General features: G+C 31.5%; 1 protein-coding gene across 1 annotated transcript; it reads left to right on the forward strand.

Annotated features, from left to right (window-relative positions):
* The first annotated feature begins 2912 nt into the window (after positions 1-2912).
* Positions 2913-16336, forward strand: LOC127704296 (hsp70-binding protein 1-like). Its single transcript, XM_052208304.1, has 6 exons — positions 2913-3333; positions 7054-7219; positions 8395-8616; positions 11704-11859; positions 15041-15249; positions 15936-16336. The coding sequence occupies exons 1-6, from the start codon at positions 3208-3210 to the stop codon at positions 16008-16010; spliced, it is 954 nt and encodes a 317-aa protein (XP_052064264.1). The 5' UTR covers positions 2913-3207; the 3' UTR covers positions 16011-16336.
* The last annotated feature ends 8055 nt before the right edge of the window (positions 16337-24391 follow it).

A 24391-nucleotide genomic window follows, 5' to 3' on the forward strand; every position in this document is an offset into this window, starting at 1 on the left:
CTGTGTTGTAAACACATTGCGTGGGATTGATGTTTTGTTGTTTATTGTCACTAACCACGTGGGCGGAAATTGTGATAAACTTAATATTCCCCACGTATCTAGTACTTGGAAAATGGTTTTAGATTGTAAAAATAAGACATCAAAGGTTTTTTCACAAATAAATATCTAATTGAAACAAACAGTAATAAGTTAGAACAAAATAAATACTAGTAGTACAATTAATACATAATTCACAATATATCATATTACAATTATATACAAATTATAATTTTCAAATGCACTATTTCGAAAAAATAGTCAGTAATAGCTTAAGTCATGATTTTGCTGGACATGTTAACAACTTGGATTGTGATTAATTTGTTGTAAAATGAATTCTTATTCACAACCCCTCTTCGAGAGCATTTTGATTTGCAGTCGTACGATGTACACTCCGTTACTGGGCAAACATTGGGAATGACTGGAATTAACGCATTGATGATCCGATGCCTTGTTCTGTCACTGTACTTCTCCTTTGTAGAGGTCAATTTCTTTCACTCTTTTATTTAAAGCTGAACTTTTTATTCATAGCATGCCATTTTCTAAACCATATGAGATGACAGCTCCAAGTACGACCAGAAGGAATATGGAGAAACCGAATATAAGACCAAGCCATACACTCTTCCGTGTAGTTCTCTTTACTGTCTTCAGTGTTACAGTCTGTAAAAATAAATAACATTTTTAACAACATACTCCATTTATCTTTAATTGTAAGATATATGTAAACTGCAAACAGTCATGCAAATGACAGTTTGTTTGACATTGATTTGGTATTTAGATATTTAGGAAAGGTAATGAAAATCCATCTTTTATGTCATCTATGAATGCAGAAACAGCAGTAAAAGCCAGTAGGAGAAATAGATGAACATTTGCAACTTTTGTTTATTCTTGCGTTGTGTTTTTGTACGTTGCTAACTAGGAATATTTATACATGTTTTTCCTCTTTGATCTATACGATAGTCAGTTAGTTGCAGAAATAACAAAAAAAATGTAACATTTTATCTCAAGACTTATTCTGCCTACTTTTTGATTAACAAACGTCAAAGTTATGATTGTTATTACTTTCTTGACTACATTGTCTGTCCTTTAATGACGACAGAAGCGACATAATAAAAGGTAAGATAAGACAAAGAAACTGTTTCAATGTGTTGCAGTCTTGAACTCTATACAATTAGTCCTTTTTAAAATTTCATAAATAATCTAAGTCGAGCCATGACTTACCGTGGATTTATAGACTGGAACGTTTGCGTAGTGTCTGTATGGGTCTATAACAGTGTAGGGAGGTAGGTTCCACTGATTCTGTGAACAACTGGTACATGACGAGCTGTCAGACATTAAATGGAATGGAAGACTTTGTTCTGAAGATATTGTTGAGTAGGTATCCGATGGCCCCAGAATACGGCTTTGCACACAACTACCAGAAGTCGTAGAACAGTCGTCCATAAAAAGTGCCACCATACCACTTCTTTCCACGTTATTGTTGTTCTTTCTAGTTGTACTGGTAACTGGAACGGGAGCGTATAGCTTTTTGTTCATCTTCTTTTGTGGAATCTTGTCACTTGTTGTATTGTACATCTTTATATTCTGAAAACTGTAAAATAATAATAATAATAATAATAATAATAATAATAATAATAATAATAATAATAAGAATGATTAATATCATTATTTGACCAATTTTAATGTCTATTATCGAAGAAAGTTTAAAAATAAAAAATTAACAATGAAAAATGCATGGGAACTAATTGACTAATTTATGTGCACTTGATCAAAAATATATAAGATGACGATTGTGATTTTAGGTGTGCAGAAATTCGTCAATGAAAAAATTGTATCATCATATCTTTATCAGAACCCTTCAAAGTAAGTTATCCCTCATACAACTCTTACCTTTCGCTCAAACTTTCTTGAATAGCCGGGAATTATTGAATGTTTTAATATACGTTTGCAGTTCTTTTATGAACGAAAGACAGTTGTGAATTAATTGGATTATCAGACTTTTCGACGACTTTATAGTTTTTGAGATATGTCTGTCTGCTCTATTAATACTTTGTTGTAACAGGTGATAAGTGAGAAGTATACTTAAGATGTTTTGATATCTATAATTGAGTTCTTTTGTTGATACCTTTACTAATTATGTTGTAAAACTGTACTGATAATAATTAGATTAAAATGGGATTTGTTTTGTTTTCTTAATCAGATTTGAATGTTTGTTTACTTTACAATTAAAACTAGAGTAGAGTTTTGTTTTCTTGACCATATTATAGAACTCGACAAAATGGCACGTTAGAAATGGTAGAATCTTCAATTAAATTTTATCAATAATTTTCAAATTCATTTTTTTTATGAAAATGAAGTCTTGATAATGACATTTATATTATATAATCTCTATGCAAAAACCAATCAATTTTTTTTAATGCCTTTTCGTAATTGGTGTGTTAGTTAAACTTTCTGATGATTGATAAATGCACAAATTGGTATATTCGTATTTATTTTTTTTTTTTTGAGAGAGGGGGTTTATATTGAATGGGGTCATCATTTTTATCCCATTTATTTCATTTTATTTGTTTATTTGTTTTTTTTTGTTTTACATTGGTGTTCGTTTTGTTTTTGTTTGTTTTGTTTTGTTTTAACAAGGATTTGTATAGTATGTCTTACTATACAAATCCTTCGTTTTAATTTGCTTATTGTTGATCAATTATAGAATGTTTCGGAATTGCCATTTTTTTTTTTATCGTTTTATCTATTCCTTCGTATTGAAATTTTATATTGTATTTTAAGTGTTTGTTGGTGATGTGTGTGAAAGCTTATATACCAAGATCGAATATAGAGACTATGTTTTAGATAGCTCTATTTCCCGGAAACATCAAAACTAAATTTAGAGTTTATTCCGGAATATCTCAATTGTGATAATTTGATGTAGAATTTTCTACAACTTTCTAAACTATTTAAATTTACCTGAGTCATTTTATGTCTAAAAAAGAAGTATATAAGTAAATCACATCAATATACGTTCCGTGAACTTGCTTATATTTGATGTTTTCTTACAGTAGTACGAAATTTTAGACTGTTAGAACTTAGAGACTCACTCAGACTGGTATTTTTATTTACATTTGATATCTATTTATCAGTTTACCGACGTAGAAATTATTGACGAATAACTTTTTTAAAATGGCTAGCGGTGGTGGAAATGATCAGAGAAATCCAAAAGATATGAAAGCATTGTTGAAATTCTGTCTGGAAGCAACTAAGGATGAGGATGCAAAAGCAGAGGAATTTGCTCCAATGGATGAAGAGGTACTTTTTATAAAAAATGAATGCATGTCGGTTCGTAACCTGGTCGTTTCGTACCTGGTCGACTCGTAACTACGTTGTTTTGTAACTGAGACGTTTCGTACCTGGTGTAATTATATACTGTATGGTTATAAAGTGTTAGTTTAAAAATTGATTGAAACAGTTAAAGTTATTATTTAAAAATGATCAAATTGTTCATCTAATAATAACAATATTGTAATATTTTTAATTTAATGGCACACGACCTAAGGCACACGACCTGAGAAAAATAATAATTCTCCTTTTTTTTTCACTTTTACATGCTATTGCATAACCCTCCTCCTTTTTCACCCGGCTGGGGACCGGCGTTGGCGAAGTTTTTTTTTTTTTTAAAAACACTTTATCTTATTCTATCCTTTTTCTTTCTTTCAGATACATCACTATGTTGTCCTTTATTTGCATGTTTATACTGGCATAAAGCCTGATTTTTCATCCGTTCACTTAATGGTATAATAGCATTTTTTTTACTCCTTTTCATTCATCTATAAACGCCAAATATGTCACTAACAGTAAATAAGCCCAAAGTACTTGTGATCGGTCACAATTTCATCCGAAGACTGGAAAATTGGATGTTAAGAACGCAATCCGACTTATCAAGTTCTGTCCAAACAAAGCTTCACGGGGTAGGCGGGGTAGGCGGGAGAAAAGTACAGTCATTGAGACATTTAAATAGAAGATAAATAAAGAACTAAGCAACATAAAGATGAGTGGTGTCAAGTATTGGAGACATCAAAGCACGTGGCTGAAGACTAAATACTTTGATAAAGACGGGGTACATCTAAATGCAAAACTGTGTACTTGTAAAGTGTAAAATTATGTGCAATCAATTATTTAATAAATAAATATAGATATATATATACATCAATAAGTCTTTTTATTATTTTTTACGTAACCTACGACTCATATTGTTATTATATATTGATATAAGGTTACAAAACGTCTCAGGTACGAAACGACCTAGTAAGTTACGAATCGACTAGTTACGAAACGACCAGGTTACGAAACGGCCTGCACCCTAAAAAATACTCTAATATGAGACAGGTTTTATCTGCAAAAGAGGACGATTTAAAAAAAAATTACTTATTTTACGAAATCAAAACTACAGTGAAAATGTAAAACGATTTAGAATTAAGTAATGATTGAGGATGTCAACTTAACAAAAAATCTGCATTCAATTTGTATGATCAACTATGTTGAAATGAATATGCTTAAGGCTCATTTTTCAGTATTTGTATTCAGTCATATACAAAGGAGCATTATGCCTGTTTTTGTCCCATATTAAATTTGCACATAATGTTTGGAAATGTTTAAAATCAAGAAATATAAATGATTTACACAAGACTTTTCAAGTTGTGACGTCATAATTGCATCATCTTATGTACCTTTTTCAGGAAAATGAAAGAAAATCTGCTGAAATATGCAGTTCTTCATCCAAATTTCCTGTGTTGAAACATTGTGCGCTGCCAGAAACAAATAAATAATTTTAGAGAAGTTTGATTTAGCTGTTGACATATTTTCACCAAATATAAAATTGTTTCTTGGTTCTGCACATACTTTCTCAATCCAAAATACATGAAATATACTAAAAAATTAAATGTATTACAGTAAAATGAGGAAAATCATGAAATTCTACAAATTCTACATATTTTTAATGGTTTGTTGGCGTTGTACAATGTACATGTAACTTGTTTAATGTAAAATGTGTTTTTATTTTCTGAACACCTTGTACATTAGTATAGTTTGGATAACTTTAAGAACATATCTAATTACTTTTTAATTTGGACTAATATTTGGGCTAAACCTTTATACCTTATTGCATCTACTCCTTTGTGGGAAATCATGGTTTGCAACATGGCAGTCCTCCTTTAACAGGGTTAATGCACAACTGCAACTGTTTAAAAAAAAGTTAATGATTTTTTATTCACTAGCACATACATGACATATATATATATATATTGTTTTTTTATATTAATTTTTATCTTTATTGAATTTTCTACTGTTAAAAATATTTGGTCCATATAAAGGTTGATCATAGCTTTTTGTCAAATATGGCTGTGTTTATACCTCAAAAGTTTATTCTGAAAACAGAGGAACAGTTTCAGGGTTATGATAAACCTTGTAGGGTAGTGAGGTTCTACAACATTCGGTTCCTTTTGTAACTTTTTGGACCTGTCCTCTTAAGAGAATAAACAAACCAGAAAAAAATTGTATTTTATATAAATTGTATTAAAAATGAGCTTCTTCCACTGTCCATAAACCTACCAAGTGTTTTATCATCTCCTGTTCCTATCAATGGGTATCATTGTATACAGTACATGTATGTACAGTGATATATACCCGAGTATTAATTTCAACTTGAAAAGTTGAAGGGAGCTGGCCTGTGTTTCACACAAAATCTTATGTCTAAAATTGATAGTAAGTACACGTATACTGAATTGTTCATGATTTATAGTCAATTTTAGTTGAAAAAGTACAATGTTTGTTTTCAGTTTTAGGTGAGGTTGTTGTTCCTCAATCTTTAGTTTTCTTTGTATAATTTTTTTTTATATTATTTGTCTTTTTGTTCTGGCTATGGTCATGATAGGGTCTGTCTGTTTTAACTTGTGGTTTTTATTGTCACTCTTCTTTTAAAAACATGTTTATAAGGAAAATAGTTGTCCAAAGATATTGAGAGGGGGAAGGGTAGTGGATTTAAAAAGAATTTAGAAACATATACCCCAGTGAAATCCAGAGTGAACTACAAAAAAAATGTAGCAAACCAGGGTACTAAAAAAATATATTCAAAATAAGTTATTCCTAATAAAGGACCAATTAACATAATAAAGAGCATATACACCAATGCAAATCAAAACTGAATTTGTACCTGATGCACTTCAGGTGAGGTTGAAGATGAAGTTTATTAATATTTAAATGAAGCCCTCGTGATCAGTACTAATTTAAATCATAGCTGAAATTCCAATATTAAAATTTAGAATAATAACAAATTGGTTTGAATATCTTTTTATGAAATATGAAGATTGGTGCTCACTATTATTTGCATTTTAAAATAATATTAAAAATCTCTATTTGATTCTTAAGAACTTTATTTTGATAACAAAAGAATATGCACAACATTTGGTGAATGACAAATATTTTTATTCTTGAAGTGCATCTATATCACAATTTCTATATTAACATATTGCTGTTTGTATGTCATATGTGTAATTTTTACTGTAATACACACTTTTGTTCCAAAAACTATTTTGTTTTATAAGTCAGACTCTGTAGCTTCGTGTATTTTTTTTTTATCTTAGTGTTATCATCAATCCTTAGATTAAGTCAATTGATATGAGATTCTTTCTTATTAAAATCTGAATTATCCTGTAATATTATGAAATTGTGTACATACTACTATAGGGGTGTACAAATGAACAGCAGTATAAAATAAGTAGGGTCTTTGATGAAAATATGAAATAACAGTCTTCAAAATTAGATTTTGCAATTTACAGGCCAGAAAACAATTAAAAAGTAAAAAAAAAAATCATGAATATTATAAAAAAAAACTTTTTTTTATGATGTTACTGGCCCAAGCAGATTTTTTCTAGCATTGAGCCCGATAATCTGTGCTGAAATTGACAATTCAATATTTCCAAATATAGCTATGTGCTAATTTAACTAAAACAACATTATGTATTATGTTGATAGAGAAAGAAATGGTTAGATCAAGCATTGGTTGGCATGTCTGTTAGTCCAGTACAAAGAATGAAGACCTGTATTGAATGTTTGAAAAACCATCAAAGCAGTGAGGAAGAGAGAATACAAGCTATGGAGGAACTGATTGAATGGGGTGAAAATATGGATTATGCCATAGGTAAACTTTTAGAAAGTCTTACCACTTCATACATGTACATTACAATTTCTTCTGATTGGATGAAAATTGACTAAATTATTGCCTGCTATCATGGATTCATGTTCACCAATTTGACTCAAATTCTTATATTTGATTTATAACATACTAAAACGTATATCCAAATTATAAAAAGTCTAAAATAACCAATTTACAATGCATGGACTATGTATCAGCATTTCGTGTGTATTTTAGTGTAGACGCCATCTAATTAACCATCAAGGTGACCTCCGAAGGCTGCCGACGGTCATATAACCTAATATAAACATAAATATAGATATAAATAGATGGTAAACACGTGCAATTGGATTTTTCTAGGTCTGTTTGATTTCATATTATAGATTAAAAAATTTGTTAATCATGGTTTTTACCTGTATAAGAATGAGTTTTTGTGGATCGAATTAAGTCAGCAAAATGGTTTACGCTTGTTTCATTTTCAATGTTGACATTCTTTTCCTGTTAATAGCTGAACACTCCTAGTTCATGTGTAACCAATCTCTAGCTAAGGGGTTCAATTGAAGGTCACATGAATATGGATTTAATGAGGTCGAATTATTCACTTGCAAGTGATTAATGAATCAGCGATGTGTTTTTGCTTATTTTGACAAAATTGAACCAAACTGGCTGCTAAAAGTGAATTATCATTTCACTATTTCACTTTCATTAATGATTGAACAAAAAAAAAATTGTAATATGATATCTTGTAGCTAATGCCCCTTTAAATTTGACCAACTTGTAAAAAAAGTGACAATTATAATTTGATTGAATAATGAATGTACATGTATGTATAAGTTCATAGGAAATCTGGGGTTAGAGGGATATCATCTGTAACATTATTTCATTCAAATTTCAAAACATACATGCAAGAAATGGAATAAGGATTAAAATATATTTTAATTTTGTTAATGGATATACACATTCAATATTTTTTAGCTTAAAGATCACAGGTATTAAATATCTAAAATAGATTAATGCCTTTGAAATAATGTGGACATTGATTGTGATCTCTTTGTTGAAACAGTAAGATAAGAACACCATTCAAAATGCAAATTTTTTTCTGCTTTCATTTTACAGCTTAATACATTATCCATTCTCTGTTTTTTTTTGATTTTCCAATGATATTTAAAAATGTTATGCAGATTTTCATAAGATTGGTGGTTTTGACCTATTCCCAAAGTTATTATCAGATGAAGAAGCAGAAATAAGATGGCAGACATTGGAACTGGTTGCCTGTTTGGTACAGAATAATCCATATTGTCAAAATGCAGTTTTACAGAGTAAAATGTTACCAGTACTCCTAGAATTGTTAGATAAAGATGACAATTCTACAGTTAAAGTTAAAGCATTATATGCTGTTTCATGTGAGTTAACATGTAAAAATGATATACTGTGATAAATTACATGAAATATAGATTCTATAGATTTTTAATGTGCGTATTGTTGTGCGTTTACTTTTCTACATTGGCTAGAGGTATAGGGGGAGGGTTGAGATCTCATAAACATGTTTAACCCCGCCGCATTTTTGCGCCTGTCCCAAGTCAGGAGCCTCTAGCCTTTGTCAGTCTTGTATTATTTTTAATTTTAGTTTCTTGTGAACAATTTGGAGTTTAGTATGGCGTTCATTATCACTGAACTAGTATATATATTTGTTTAGGGGCCAGCTGAAGGACGCCTCCGGGTGCGGGAATTTCTCGCTGCATTGAAGACCTGTTGGTGACCTTCTGCTGTTGTCTGTTCTATGGTCGGGTTGTTGTCTCTTTGACACATTCCCCATTTCCATTCTCAATTTTACCACTGAATCGAGTGTGATACAATATTTATCCACTCGAGACAGATAAATTTTCAAATTTTAAACGCAAGGCTTGCCAAGCGTTTTTAATATTTCAAATTTAACTGTCGGAAGTGGAGTAATATCACAAGATTTAGTGGTAGAATCTGTTTCCCTTATGATTTTTAAACCATATGCAGACAAAGTTAATCCTTCTTTTCCAATGATCTACAAAAGGTGTGTTCTTTCTATGTAACGTCATCATGTATGGTTGCCTTTTTTCGTGACGTCGCAATAGGAGATTCAGAGAAAAGCAAGAAAATTTGAAGTCAAAATTGAATTTTGATCTATGATGAGCTGAGATCATACAAACCACACGTTGATTAAATAAAATTAATCAACAGGTCAAGAAAAGGATAAATCGGCTAAGAACTAGAGAAAGCTATATTCCTGTGTACAGAAGAATACTGATATTTGAATGGATCACCAGTTGTGGAACTTAGCTCATATATGTTTTCATATCCCCATTCGGGAGGAGGGAGTATACTCTTTCACCCTTGTCAATCTGTCCCATGAAATTTCCTTCATAGTTTTCTCAGGAACTAAAAATCAGAGCTTCCTGAATTTTGGTATCAGGCTATTTGTGAACATGCTATACCCTGTGCTGCGTATTCAGATTCATCATGCTTCAACTTCCTTTTTTATCCTCCACGTAACGCGTTGCGGGGGACATGGAAATACTGGGCGTCTGTCTGTCCGTCCGTCCCGTCTTGTTAGCGCTCTCACATGTACAATTCTTGCCAGATTTTTATAAAACTTATATCATAGGTTTATATCAGCAATGTCTTGGACGAGTTCGAAAATCAGTGCCGATCAATTAATTTGAAAGGAGTTATGCTCCTTGGACACAATAATTTTATGGAAAATTGCATCGTTAGCGCTCTCATGTGTACAACTCTTGCCAGAATTTTATGAAAATCATATCATAGGTTTATATAAGCAATATCTTGAACGAGTTCAAAAATCAGTCCCAATCAATTAATTTTAAAATAGTTATGCCCCTTGAAAACATTAATTTTATGGAAAATTGAATCATTAGTGCTCTCATGTGTTCAATTCTTGCCAGATTTTTATAAACTTATATCATAGGTTTATATCAGCAATGTCTTGGATGAGTTCGAAAATCAGTGCCGATGAATTATTTTTATAAGAGTTATGCCCCTTGGAAAAATAAATTACCCGGTATATGGAGAATTGCATTGTTACCACTCTCATATGTACAATTCTAGTCAGTATTTTATGAAACTTAAATCATAGGTTTATATTAGCAATGTCTTGGACGGATTTGAAAATCAGTGCCGATCAATAATTTTTAAAAGGGTTATGCACCTTGGAAATATTAAATTATATGGGAAATTGTCTTATGAGCACTCTAATGTGTACAATTCTTGCCAAATTTTTATGAAATTTATATTATAGATTTGTATCATCAATGTACTTGAAGAGTTCAAAAATCAGTGCCGATCAATTATTTTAAAAGAGTTATGACCCTTGAAAATATTGATTATATGGAAAATTACAATGTTATCGCTGTCATGTGTTCAATTCTTGCCAGAATTTTATGAAACTTATATCATTGGTCTATATCAGCAATGTCTATGACACTTACAAAAACAAGTTCTGATCAAATATTTTTAATGAGTTATGACCCTTGGAAATATAAGTTATAATGAAAATCACATTGCATTTGCTCTGAAGCCTTCATTTCTCTTAAGATATTAATGAAAAGTTTTAAAGAACAAAAAAAAGTGCTTTTTTTAGTTATTGCTCTTGTACCTAGGAAATTAGATAGATAAAATATGTGCAGCTCGGGGGACATTGGAACTCTGTTCTTTTATCTTATCTGACTTTAGGGAGCTACAAGTAAGAACATCCTGAAAATTGTTGTAAAGCTTCATATGAACATTCTAGACTAAATGATTTGTTTTCACATTCATCACTCCTCAATTTCCTGTTTACAGAATACTTTATATATTCTAATACATAATGGCCATGTATGAAATTTCCAGCGCATTTTTCCAGAGAACCATAAATACGAGCTTCCTGAAATTTTTTATCAGACTTCATTTAAACATGCTTTACTGTGCAATACATTATCAGATCAATCGCTCATCAACTTCCTGTTTACTAAATTTTTGTATTTTCTGACACTATATGGCCATGTATGAAATTTGATATCAGGCTTAAATCATGTGAACGTGCAATAAAATGTGGTGCATTTTCATATCCATTGGTCTTCATATTCATGTCATTGAATATTAAAGTCAGGGTATCATTATAGAGCCATAGCTCATAGCTCTACTTTTATGCTTTGTTTTATATTTTGAAATAAATAACAGCAATAAGTACATCATGGAGACAACGATACAATTCAAAGTCATTTTCAATGAATTAAACAAGACTTAACCTAAACTGGATCAAAATTACTTGAAACAAAATATTGTTTTTGATTTACATATCATCACAGGTGAATTGTGTTATAGTACAAATATTGAGAATGTTCCTGAAAACTAATTTAGTACTGTTATTGGCTGACTAGTGCAGCATTTTATTTGATTAACTATGAACATAGTCAGTCATTGCAAGTTAATTAGTTTAACTATGGTATATTTCTTTACAGGTTTAACAAGAGACTGCCAAGAAGCCCAGAAGGTATTCACAGATAATGATGGTTTCTCTGTGCTAATGAGAGCTATGCAACAAGATGTAGAAAAGTTAAAAATTAAAGCTGCTTTTATGTTATCTGCACTCTGTAATAACACACCTGAATATAAAGGTACATGTTAATACATAAGTGTCTGGATGGGGGTCCTTCATTTCTGTATTCTTTGATTTTTAGGTAATTTTTCCCAATATTTAATACTTTTTGACCATTATTCTCGATTCTTTATATATTTTAGCACCTCATTTATTATTCTCTATTCTTTATTTTTTTGGCTAATTTTTCTCTATTCTTTATATTATTTGCCCATTATTCTCTATTCTGTAAACCCCCATCCACACCCTCATACATATTTTATATTTAGAAGTTGCATTTATACTGATATATATTCCCGACTTAATTGGAAGTGCTGTTATCTTTTAATATGATCAAGAAAGTAGTATGCATTTATTAAATATTGATATTATCATAGGAATATGGTAATAAAATACAATTTGTTTTCCCTGTTAATTTATAAACTGAGAATATAGATGTTAGTTTATCTCTATACAATTTATTAAAAGTGCATGGATGATTTTTGATACAGTCATCCTGGATCGATGTGATCATTCCAGATTATAAGACTGTGCAGAATTCCAAGTTGAAGGCATATTAGGAAACAAATTATGTTTTTCATGACTTGCAGAAACTTTATACACCATTTTAATCATCTACTGCACACTTTTGACATGTTATTTGCCCTTAAATTAAGAAAATATTGGTCAAACAGCTACTTTATTTTAGATATACACTTGCACATATTCTTTTCAAAATTTATAATAAATTAATATTGATGAATTAATCTGAAAAAGTAATATATCAAATTTAATCATGATAAGAATTGTGAAAGTATTTTATCAGTATCTTATGCTTGTGTAAGTTATTGAATAAAATTTGGTACAAGATGTGTATTGATATCAAAGTTGATTCCCACACTTTTTTGAAATGCTGTTATTCCAATTCTTTCCTTAGGCAAGTAAGAGTACTGATACAATACAGTATGATAGACAACTGTCATTATTTACAAATAATTTCACTCAAAGGTGGGAGTATTAATTGGATTCACCTCCACTTTAATACCAATCTTAATTGAACACAGTTAACATCTCTTGTATTACTTAATTGAATAGACACTTTATTATACAGCTCAATTTATTTCTTAATACGCAATGTATTGTCAATTATTGACCTCAATAGTATACCTATAATCACTTTTGTTCTAAATTACACAAAATTATTCTGTAAATTGTGTCTCAAAGATGAATGATGAAGGATTAAGAAGATGCAGATTTTTTTTTGTAAAATCAGCGTTAACAGTAAGAATTGTATATTTTTCACATCATTTCTCCTTCATCTCTTACACCAAGGATAAAAAATTGGAATTAAATTTGAAATGCTGATTACTGCAGTGGAGATTCATCAGACTGTTTAGCACTTCAGACCCATGCAATTTATAAAGTGTACGTTGTTCTCATTTTTGACAGTACTGGGTAGATACCGCTGCTGGTGGACTATCAGTTCCCCAGGGTATCATCAGCTCAGCACTCAGTACTTTGGTACTGACATGATTTATTCAAACCTTTCATAAATTGCATGGTTATGAATTATTAAGAAACTAAGGTTTTAACTCACTCGAGCAAAGTTTACCTTGACAGATTTGGCTATTCAGTTCTTATATATAAATACATCTTTGGCTTTCAAATATTTGGCTTTGAGCATTCATGATGAAGGTAAATCCAGAAAAGCGCTTTCGGACGCATGAAATTTATAAAGTGTTATTCTCATTTTTATACGACCGCAAAAAAATTTTTGCGGTAGTATATTGGTATGACGTTGGCATCGTCGTCGTCCGAAGACACTTTGGATTTCGCACTCTAAAACTTTAGTTTAAGTGAATGGATCTCTATGAAATTTTACCATAAGGTTCAATACCACAAAAGGAAGGTGGGGATTGATTTTGGGGGTTATGGTACCAACAGTTAAGGAATTAGGGGCCAAAAAAGGGCCAAAAATAAGCATTTTCTGACTTCCAGACATAACTTGTATGTTAGTGTATGGATCTCTCTGACATTGTACCACAAGGTTCCATATCACAAAGGGAATTCTTGGATTGATTTTGGGGGTAATTGCCTCCAAATTATAGGAATTAGGGGCCAAAAAAGGGGCAAAAAACAAGCAGTTTTCTAGTTTCATGACAATAACTTGTGTGTAAGCGTATGGATCTTTCTGAAATTGTACTACAAGGTTCCATATCACAAAGGGAAAGCTGGAATTGAGTTTGGGGGTAATTGCCCTAAACGTTTAGGAATAAGGGGCCAAAAAGGGGTAAAAAATAAGCATTTTTCTAGTTTCCAGACAATAACTTGTGTTCAAGTGTATGGATCTCTTTGAAATTGTACTGCAAGGTACCATACCACAAAGGGAGGGCGGGGATTGATTTTGGGGGTAATTGCCTCAAAACTTTAGGAATAAGGTGCCAAAAAAGGGCAAAAAAAATGTATTTTTCTAGTTTCAGGACAATAACTTGTGTGTAAGTGTATGGATCTTTATGAAATTGTACTACAAGGTTCCATATAACAAAGGGAAAGCTGGGTTTGAGTTTGGGGGTAATTGCCGTAAACGTTTAGGAATTTTGGACCAAAAAGGGGCCAAAAAACAAGCATTTTTTTAGTTTCCAGACAATAACTCGTGTTCAAGCGTATGGATCTCTCTGAAATTGTACTGCAGGTTACCAGACCACAAAGGGAAGGCTGGGATTGAGTTTTGGGGTGATGAATCATAAGGGGGTTCAAAAAATTTGGGGGGGGGGATTTTTTTTTCATTTTTTTTCTTTAAAATTTTCCATTTTAAATTGGTTATTTCTGATTTATATATAAAAGCAAATAATAATGATATGGTTTCAATAGGTAAATTAAAAAAATTTTAAGTTCTTGGACCACATTCATTCTGTGTCAGAAACCTATGCTGTGTCAAATATTTAATCACAATCCAAATTCAGTGCTGTATCAAGCTTGAATGTTGTGTCCATACTTGCCCCAACTCTTCAGGGTTCGACCTCTGCGGTTGTATCAAGCTGCGCCTGGCGGAACATTTTATTTTAATTGTAATTTTAAAATGATAACTGTTAAGCCTGTCAGTTACAATGTAACTCCTAGTTATCAATGCAATGGTTCAACAGAACTTTGACAATAAAGCATCCCATGCTCACTGTGTCACCCTGTGAACTTATAATCAATTTTTGTAAATTTATTTTCAGATATTTTATGTGATATAGGTATGATTGATCAGTTAGTAGGACATTTAAACGAAGAGCATAGTAATTTTCATGAACATGTGATGTCAGCCATGTTAGCCATTGTAAGTGATCATCCAAGATCTCTTGAAGAATGTCAAAGATCAGAATTAGATTTACACAGTGTTTTACAACAGAGAATAAAGTTCCTGACAGGCAAAGATCAGTTTACAGTATGTTTTTTGTTTTCATTTCATACACAGCCAAAATGTCAATGCTATATATTTCACTGTATTAAAAATAATCCATGTTTTCCCTCAAATTTTAAGATATAGCTTTATTACTTAGACTATTTTAGATATATGTTCATGCATTTATTTGATGATGAAAATGTTGTAAACTTATCAATTATATTTAACTTGATGTAGGGATGACAGCACATCACATAAAGTAGGTCAATCTGGCCTACACTTTAGACTTCATTTCATTACTTGATTTAACAATAGCTCAGTTTGTGCATGCAGTGGTAATGCAGGTGGGGATGTTTAGGGCCAGAACTCCCTCAATCCCTTTGTCAAAAAAAAGTGGGCAAAATAATTTTCAGATTGCTATCTTCAGCGTTTTTTGTTTATTTTGTTCGTTATTTTTTTTTTTTTTTTTTTTAAACCATACGGTTAATTACACCCCTTTCCTCAAACCCTGGATCTGCTCCTGGCATGTGTCATTTTTGTGCATTTCATATAATTTCGAAATAAAGGATAATTTCCATTCTAACAGTAACTGATTGTCATAATTTGTGTTTACCTATAACAGATCATTACTCATCAGATTCTGTGAAAATATAATTCATGTTCTTTTTATATTAGAATTAGCACTTCATATATTGTACTTAAGAGTTTAAAAAACTTATCTATTTCAGGAGGAGAAATCTTATGCAGAAGAAATACTGAAGCTGATATCATGTGAAGATAGTTTAGGAGAAGCTAACAGATGATTTTATAATATTGTTTGGTGAAAAAAGTTTCTTGGCCAAATCCAAAGTTAAGCAGAAGCATGGAGGATGGTTATAAATTGTCAGCTGGCTTCTGAAAATAGACATGAAGATACAAAATGTAACTTTGTACTGCTTCATTTATTTTGCTACATCAGTGTTTTTTATCAGGAACTTAATACATGGCATTAATTTACATATGCGTTGTTTATGACAAACTAAATACATAGTTAAAATTATTTTGCTATATAATCTGAACAGACAATTTTTTTGTTGAAGTCATCAATGTCATTTGATCAAGCCTACTGAATAAATTTTACCTAAATGTTTAGCTTTGAAAGACTTGTTTGCAGGAGACAGTGGCTCCACTGGCAGAGTACTGTGGATTCATCTATTTTCATGAATTTGCCACAGTGACTGGATGTTAGGTAACCAACAATCAATCAATCTATTTTCATGGGAGAGCAATCGAATAACATAAAAACCATAATAGACATCTACAGGTCAATAGATCATCTTCAACAATAGAGGAGTGCCTTTTTTCTGTTCTGGACAGGCACACTTACATGGAAGTTAATTTTTTAAATCTTTTGGTCCCTCACCGCCTCCCAAAATAAAATTGCCCAGTCATTGAGAAGTCTTCAAATATTAAATGCCATTGGAATTATTTCAATTTCCTGGTTTATCAATTAAAAAAAAATATTTGAAAAATTAAATTTCAGAAAAACCATGTAAAGATAGTAAACAAAAATGTTAAAATTACATCATGTTGACTTGTTTATAGATCTCAGTTGGTTGATCATTTTTTTGGTTAAATTTCTATCTATTGTAGTTTCATAATGATAACCAAAAACCCAAATTTGGATGAAAATAGTCATTTCAGGGCAATAACTCCTCTCAGTAGTTGATCTACAATTTTGGTAATGTTGTTTTTGCGGTCATATGGTCATATATCGGTATGACGTTGGCGTCGTCGTCATCATCCGAAGACACATTGGTTTTCACACTATAACTTTAGTTTAAGTGAATGGCTCTCCATGAAATTTTACCGTATGGTTCAATACCACAAAAGGAAGGTGGGGATTGATTTTGGGGGTTATAGTACCAACAGTTAAGGAATTAGGAGCCAAAAATAAGCATTTTTGTAACTTCAAGACATAACTTGTGTGTTAGTGTAAGGATCTCTCTGACATTGTACCACAAGGTTCCATATCACAAAGGGAATGCTTGGATTGATTTTGGGGGTAATTGCCTCAAAATTTTAGGAATTAGGGGCCAAAAAAGGGGCATAAAACAAGCATTTTTCTAGTTTCATGATAATAACTTGTGTGTAAGTGTATGGATCTTTCTGAAATTGTACTACAAGGTTCCATATCACAAAGGGAAAGCTGGAATTGAGTTTGGGGGTGATTGCCCAAAACGTTTAGGAATAAGGGGCCAAAAAGGGGCCAAAAATAAGCATTTTTCTAGTTTCCAGACAATAACTTGTGTTCAAGCATATGGATCTGGGGGGGGTTTTCCTTTTTTTTCTTTAAAATTTTCCATTTTAAATTGGTTATTTCTGATTTATATATAAAAGCAAATAATAATGATATGGTTTGAATAGGTAAATTAAAAATTTCTAAGTTCTTAGACCACATTCATTCTGTGTCAGAAACCTATGCTGTGTCAAATATTTAATTACAATCCAAATTCAGTGCTGTATCAAGCTTGAATGTTGTGTCCATACTTGCCCCAACTGTTCAGGGTTCAACCTCTGATGTCGTATCAAGCTGCGCCCAGCGGAGCATTTTATTAGATCTTATCTTGCTGAACATTTTTAGGTACAATTGCTCAAAAGGCTAATGTGAGCTTTTTCAATCATTATTCGTCCATGGTTCATTAACTTTGACATAAATCCTCTCTTCTGGAATTAAACTTGGCCACAAGGCCCACAATCATCCTTATATAATCTAAATTTAAGATTGTGTCAGATAAAAGCACTGACCAATCAATATGGCCACCATGGCTTAAAATAGAATACACGGGTAAAATTTAAGTATTAAATATTATCTTAAACATGTTTGAGAACATCTAACAGGAGCAAAACTGTTCAGAATGTCAAGATTTACATACTGTTCATTTGGTCAACTATCAGATGACTCCTCACAGGACTTATCCCTGTTTGAGACAATTTTTATACGACCGCCAAAAAATTTTGTGGTCGTATATTGGTATGACGTTGGCGTCGTCGTCGTCGTCGTCCGGCATCGTCGTCCGAAGACACATTGGTTTTCGCACTCTAACTTTAGTTTAAGTGAATGGATCTTTTTGAAATTTGACCATAAGGTTAAATACCACAAAAGGAAGGTTGGGATTGATTTTGGGGGTTATGGTACCAACAGTTAAGGAATTAGGGGCCAAAAAGGGGCCAAAAATAAGCATTTTCTAGTTTCCAGAAAATAACTGTGCAACGGTGTATGGATCTCTCTGAAATTATACTACAAGTTTCCATACCACAAAGGGATGGTTAGGATTTGCTTTGGGGGGTTATGGCTCAAACCGTTTAGGAATTAGGGGCAAAAAAGGGGGGAAAACAAGGTTGTCCTGGTTAACGGACAAATACTTTAGTACAAAACATAATTTAAAGCAGTGTAAGGGAGATAAATCAAATACATCATTGAAATTATCTCCCTTACACTGCTTTTAAATTATGTATAAAGTAATGGTTAATGAACAATAAAGATAATTTAAAACAGTGTAAGGGAGGTAATCCAAATACTACGTTTTAGTTACTTCCCTTACACTGCTTTTAAATTATGTTTAAAGAAATGCATATTTATAAAGGAAGACCAGTAAAAATATCTGCAAATGTTGCATCTTTTTTTTTTTTTGAAAGATTTGACACTATATTTTTAATTCTATTATAAAATAGATTAAGTTAGCACTATGGTAAATTTAAATGGGTAATTATGGTTGCCAACTCCATTGGAAATTTGAATTGAGATTATGACCATATCTTGAGGGAAAGAATTTTTTGGGGGAAAAAAGGTGGGGGGGGGGGGGATAAAAAGAAATTGTGGGGGGGGGTCAATTTTTTCTCATTTCAGATTTCAGAAATTAAAAAGAATTATTCTTCAAATATTTTTTTTTTTCAAATTTCAAATATTGAAAAATTTCAAGAAGTTATCTTTAATTGCACAGTATGGAGCATTAGATTTGTAAAATCTTTGATCACATTTATTTATTTGTTATGCCGAATCTAACAGTGTATTTAGATTTTTAATTTTGGGTCCAGTTTTCTAATTGGTCTACATTAAGGTCCAAAGGGTCCAAAATTAAACTTTGTTTGATTTTAGCAAAAATTGAATATATGAGGTTCTTTGATATGCTGAATCTAAACATGTATTTAGATTTTTGATTTTTGGCCCAGTTTTCAAGTTGGTCCAAATTGGGGTCCAAAATTAAACTTTGTTTGATTTCAACAAAAATTAAATATATGGGGTTCTTTGATATGCTGAATCTAACCATGTATTTAGATTTTTTATTTGTGGATCCTGTTATCAAATTGGTTCATATTGAGGTCAAAAGGGTCCAAAATTAAACTTTGTTTGATTTCATCTAAAATTGAATTATTGGGGTTCTTTGATATTCCAAATCTAACCGTGTATTTAGATTTTTAATTTTGGGTCCTGCTTTTTAAATTGGTCTACATTAAGGTCCAAAGGGTCTAAAATTAAACTTAGTTTGATTTTAACAAAAATTGAATTCTTGGGGTTCTTTGATATGCTGAATCTAAACATGTGTTTAGATTTTTATACGACTGCAAACAAATTTTGTGGTCGTATATTGGTATGACGTTGGCGTCGTCGTCGTCGTCGTCGTCCGGCGTCGTCGTCCGAAGACACATTGGTTTTCGCACTCTAACTTTAGTTTAAGTGAATGGATCTTTTTGAAATTTGACCATAAGGTTAAATACCACAAAAGGAAGGTTGGGATTGATTTTGGGGGTTATGGTACCAACAGTTAAGGAATTAGGGGCCAAAAAGGGGCCAAAAATAAGCATTTTCTAGTTTCCAGACAATTACTGTGGAACGGTGTATGGATCTCTCTGAAATTATACTACAAGTTTCCATACCACAAAGGGATGGTTAGGATTTGCTTTGGGGGGTTATGGCTCAAACCGTTTAGGAATTAGGGGCAAAAAAGGGGGAAAAACAAGGTTGTCCTGGTTAATGGACAAATACTTTAGTACAAAACATAATTTAAATCAGTGTAAGGGAGATAAATCAAATACATCATTGAAATTATCTCCCTTACACTGCTTTTAAATAATGTATAAAGTAATGGGTAATGAACAATAAAGATAATTTAAAACAGTGTAAGGGAGGTAATCCAAATACAACGTTTTGGTTACTTCCCTTACACTGCTTTTAAATTATGTTTAAAGAAATACATGTTTATAAAGGAAGACCAGTAAAAATATCTGCAAATGTTACATCTTTTTTTTTTACAAAAAAATCCATATGAAAGATTTGACGCTATATTTTTAATTCTATTATAAAATAGATTAAGTTAGCACTATGGTAAATTTAAATGGGTAATTATGGTTGCAAACTCCATTGGAAATTTGAATTGAGATTATGACCATATCTTAAGGGAAAGAATTTTTTTGGGGAAAAAAGGGGGGGGGGGAGATAAAAAGAAATTGTGGGGGGTCAATTTTTTCTCATTTCAGATTTCAGAAATTAAAAAGAATTATTCTTCAAATATTATTTTTTTTTCAAATTTCAAATATTGAAAAATTTCAAGAAGTAATCTTTAATTGCACAGTATGGCGCATTAGATTTGTAAAATCTTTGATCACATTAATTTATTTGTTATGCCGAATCTAACAGTGTATTTAGATTTTTAATTTTGGGTCCAGTTTTCAAATTTGTCTACATTAAGGTCCAAAGGGTCCAAAATTAAACTTTGTTTGATTTTAGCAAAAATTGAATATATGAGGTTCTTTGATATGCTGAATCTAAACATGTGTTTAGATTTTTGATTTTTGGCCCAGTTTTCAAGTTGGTCCAAATTGGGGTCCAAAATTAAACTTTGTTTGATTTCAACAAAAATTGAATATATGGGGTTCTTTGATATGCTGAATCTAACCATGTATTTAGATTTTTTATTTGTGGACCCAGTTATCAAATTGGTTCATATTGAGGTCAAAAGGGTCCAAAATTAAACTTTGTTTGATTTCATCTAAAATTGAATTATTGGGGTTCTTTGATATTCCAAATCTAACCGTGTATTTAGATTTTTAATTTTGGGTCCTGTTTTTTAAATTGGTCTACATTAAGGTCCAAAGGGTCCAAAATTAAACTTAGTTTGATTTTAACAAAAATTGAATTCTTCGGGTTCTTTGATATGCTGAATCTAAACATGTGTTTAGATTTTTGATTATGGGCCCAGTTTTCAAGTTGGTCCAAGATAGGGTCCAGTATTTAAACTTTGTTTGATTTCAACAAAAATTGAATATATGGGGTTCTTTGATATGCTGAATCTAAACATGTATTTAGATTTTTGATTATGGGCCCAGTTTTCAAGTTGGTCCAAATTGGGGTCCAAAATTAAACTTTGTTTGATTTCAACAAAAATTGAATATATGAGGTTCTTTGATATGCTGAATCTAACCATGTATTTAGATTTTTTATTTGTGGGCCCCGCTATCAAATTGGTTCATATTGAGGTCAAAAGGGTCTAAAATTAAACTTTGTTTGATTTCATCAAAAATTGAATTATTGGGGTTCTTTGATATGCCAAATCTAACCGTGTTTTTAGATTTTTAATTTGGGTCCCATTTTTTAAAATTGGTCTTCATTGAGGTCCAAAGGGTCCAAAATTAAACTTAGTTTGATTTTAACAAAAATTGAATTCTTGGGGTTCTTTGATATGCTAAATCTAAACATGTGTTTAGATTTTTGATTATGGGCCCAGTTTTCAAGTTGGTCCAAGATAGGGTCCAGTTTTTAAACTTTGTTTGATTTCAACAAAAATTGAATATATGGGGTTCTTTGATATGCTGAATCTAAACATGTATTTAGATTTTTGATTATGGGCCCAGTTTTCAAGTTGGTCCAAATTGGGGTCCAAAATTAAACTTTGTTTGATTTCAACAAAAATTGAATATATGAGGTTCTTTGATATGCTGAATCTAACCATGTATTTAGATTTTTTATTTGTGGGCCCCGCTATCAAATTGGTTCATATTGAGGTCAAAAGGGTCTAAAATTAAACTTTGTTTGATTTCATCAAAAATTGAATTATTGGGGTTCTTTGATATGCCAAATCTAACCGTGTTTTTAGATTTTTAATTTGGGTCCCATTTTTTAAAATTGGTCTTCATTGAGGTCCAAAGGGTCCAAAATTAAACTTAGTTTGATTTTAACAAAAATTGAATTCATTGGGTTCTTTGATATGCTAAATCTAAACATGTGTTTAGATTTTTGATTATGGGCCCAGTTTTCAAGTTGGTCCAAGTTGGGGTCCAAAATTAAACTTTGTTTGTTTCAACAAAAATTGAATATATGGGGTTCTTTGATATGCTGAATCTAACCATGTATTTAGATTTTTTATTTGTGGGCCCTGCTATCAAATTGGTTCATATTGAGGTCAAAAAGGGTCCAAAATTAAACTTTGTTTGATTTCATCAAAAATTGAATTATTGGGGTTCTTTGATATTCCAAATCTAACCGTGTATTTAGATTTTTAATTTTAGGTCCCGTTTTTTAAATTGGTCTACATTGAGGTCCAAATGGTCCAAAATTAAACTTAGTTTGATTTTAGCAAAAATTGAATTCTTGGGGTTCTTTGATATGCTGAATCTAAACATGTGTTTAGATTTTTGATTATGGGCCCAGTTTTCAAGTTTGTCCAAGTTGGGGTCCAAAATTAAACTTTTTTTGATTTCAACAAAAATTGAATATATGGGGTTCTTTTATATGCTGAATCTAAACATGAATTTATATTTTTAATTTGTGGGCCCCGCTATCAAATTGGTTCATATTGAGGTCAAAAGGGTCCAAAATTAAACTTTGTTTGATTTCATCAAAAATTGAATTATTGGGGTTCTTTGATATTCCAAATCTAACCGTGTATTTAGATTTTTAATTTTAAGTCCCGTTTTTATACGACCGCAAAAAAATTTTTGTGGTCGTATATTGGTATGACGTTGGCGTCGTCGTCGTCGTCGTCGTCGTCCGGCGTCGTCGTCGTCGTCCGGCGTCGTCGTCCGAAGACGCATTAGTTTTCGCACTCTAACTTTAGTTTAAGTGAATGGATCTCTATGAAATTCTACCATAAGGTTCAATACCACAAAAGGAAGGTGGGGATTGATTTTGGGGGTTATGGTACCAACAGTTAAGGAAAAAGGGGCCAAAAATAAGCATTTTCTAGTTTCCAGACAATAACTGTGGAACGGTGTATGGATCTCTCTGAAATTATACTACAAGTTTCCATACCACAAAGGGATGGTTAGGATTTGCTTTGGGGGGTTATGGTTCAAACCGTTTAAGAATTAGGGGCAAAAAAGGGGGAAAAACAAGGTTGTCCTGGTTAATGGACAAATACTTTAGTACAAAACATAATTTAAAGCAGTGTAAGGGAGATAAATCAAATACATCATTGAAATTATCTCCCTTACACTGCTTTTGAATTATGTATAAAGTAATGGTTAATGAACAATTAAGATAATTTAAAACAGTGTAAGGGAGGTAATCCAAATACAATGTTTTGGTTACTTCCCTTACACTGCTTTTAAATTATGTTTAAAGAAATGCATATTTATAAAGGAAGACCAGTAAAAATATCTGCAAATGTTGCATCTTTTTTTTTTACAACAAAATCCATATGAAAGATTTGACACTATATTTTAAATTCTATTATAAAATAGATTAAGTTAGCACTATGGTAAATTTAAATGGGTAATTATGGTTGCAAACTCAATTGCAAATTTGAATTGTGATTATGACCATATCTTGAGGGAAAGAATTTTTTTTGGGGAAAAAAGGGGGGGGGGGGTTAATGAAATTGTGGGGGGTCAATTTTTTCTCATTTCAGATTTCAGAAATTAAAAAGAATTATTCTTCAAATATTATTTTTTTTTCAAATTTCAAATATTGAAAAATTTCAAGAAGTAATCTTTAATTGGACAGTATGGCGCATTAGATTTGTAAAATCTTTGACCACATTTATTTATTTGTTATGCCGAAACTAACCGTGTATTTAGATTTTTAATTTTGGGTCCAGTTTTCAAATTGGTCTACATTAAGGTCCAAAGGGTCCAAAATTAAACTTTGTTTGATTTTAGCAAAAATTGAATATATGGGGTTCTTTGATATGCTGAATCTAAACATGTA

The sequence above is a fragment of the Mytilus californianus genome, unplaced genomic scaffold (assembly GCF_021869535.1).
Source record: "Mytilus californianus isolate M0D057914Y unplaced genomic scaffold, xbMytCali1.0.p SCAF_6, whole genome shotgun sequence".
NCBI lineage: Eukaryota > Metazoa > Mollusca > Bivalvia > Mytilida > Mytilidae > Mytilus > Mytilus californianus.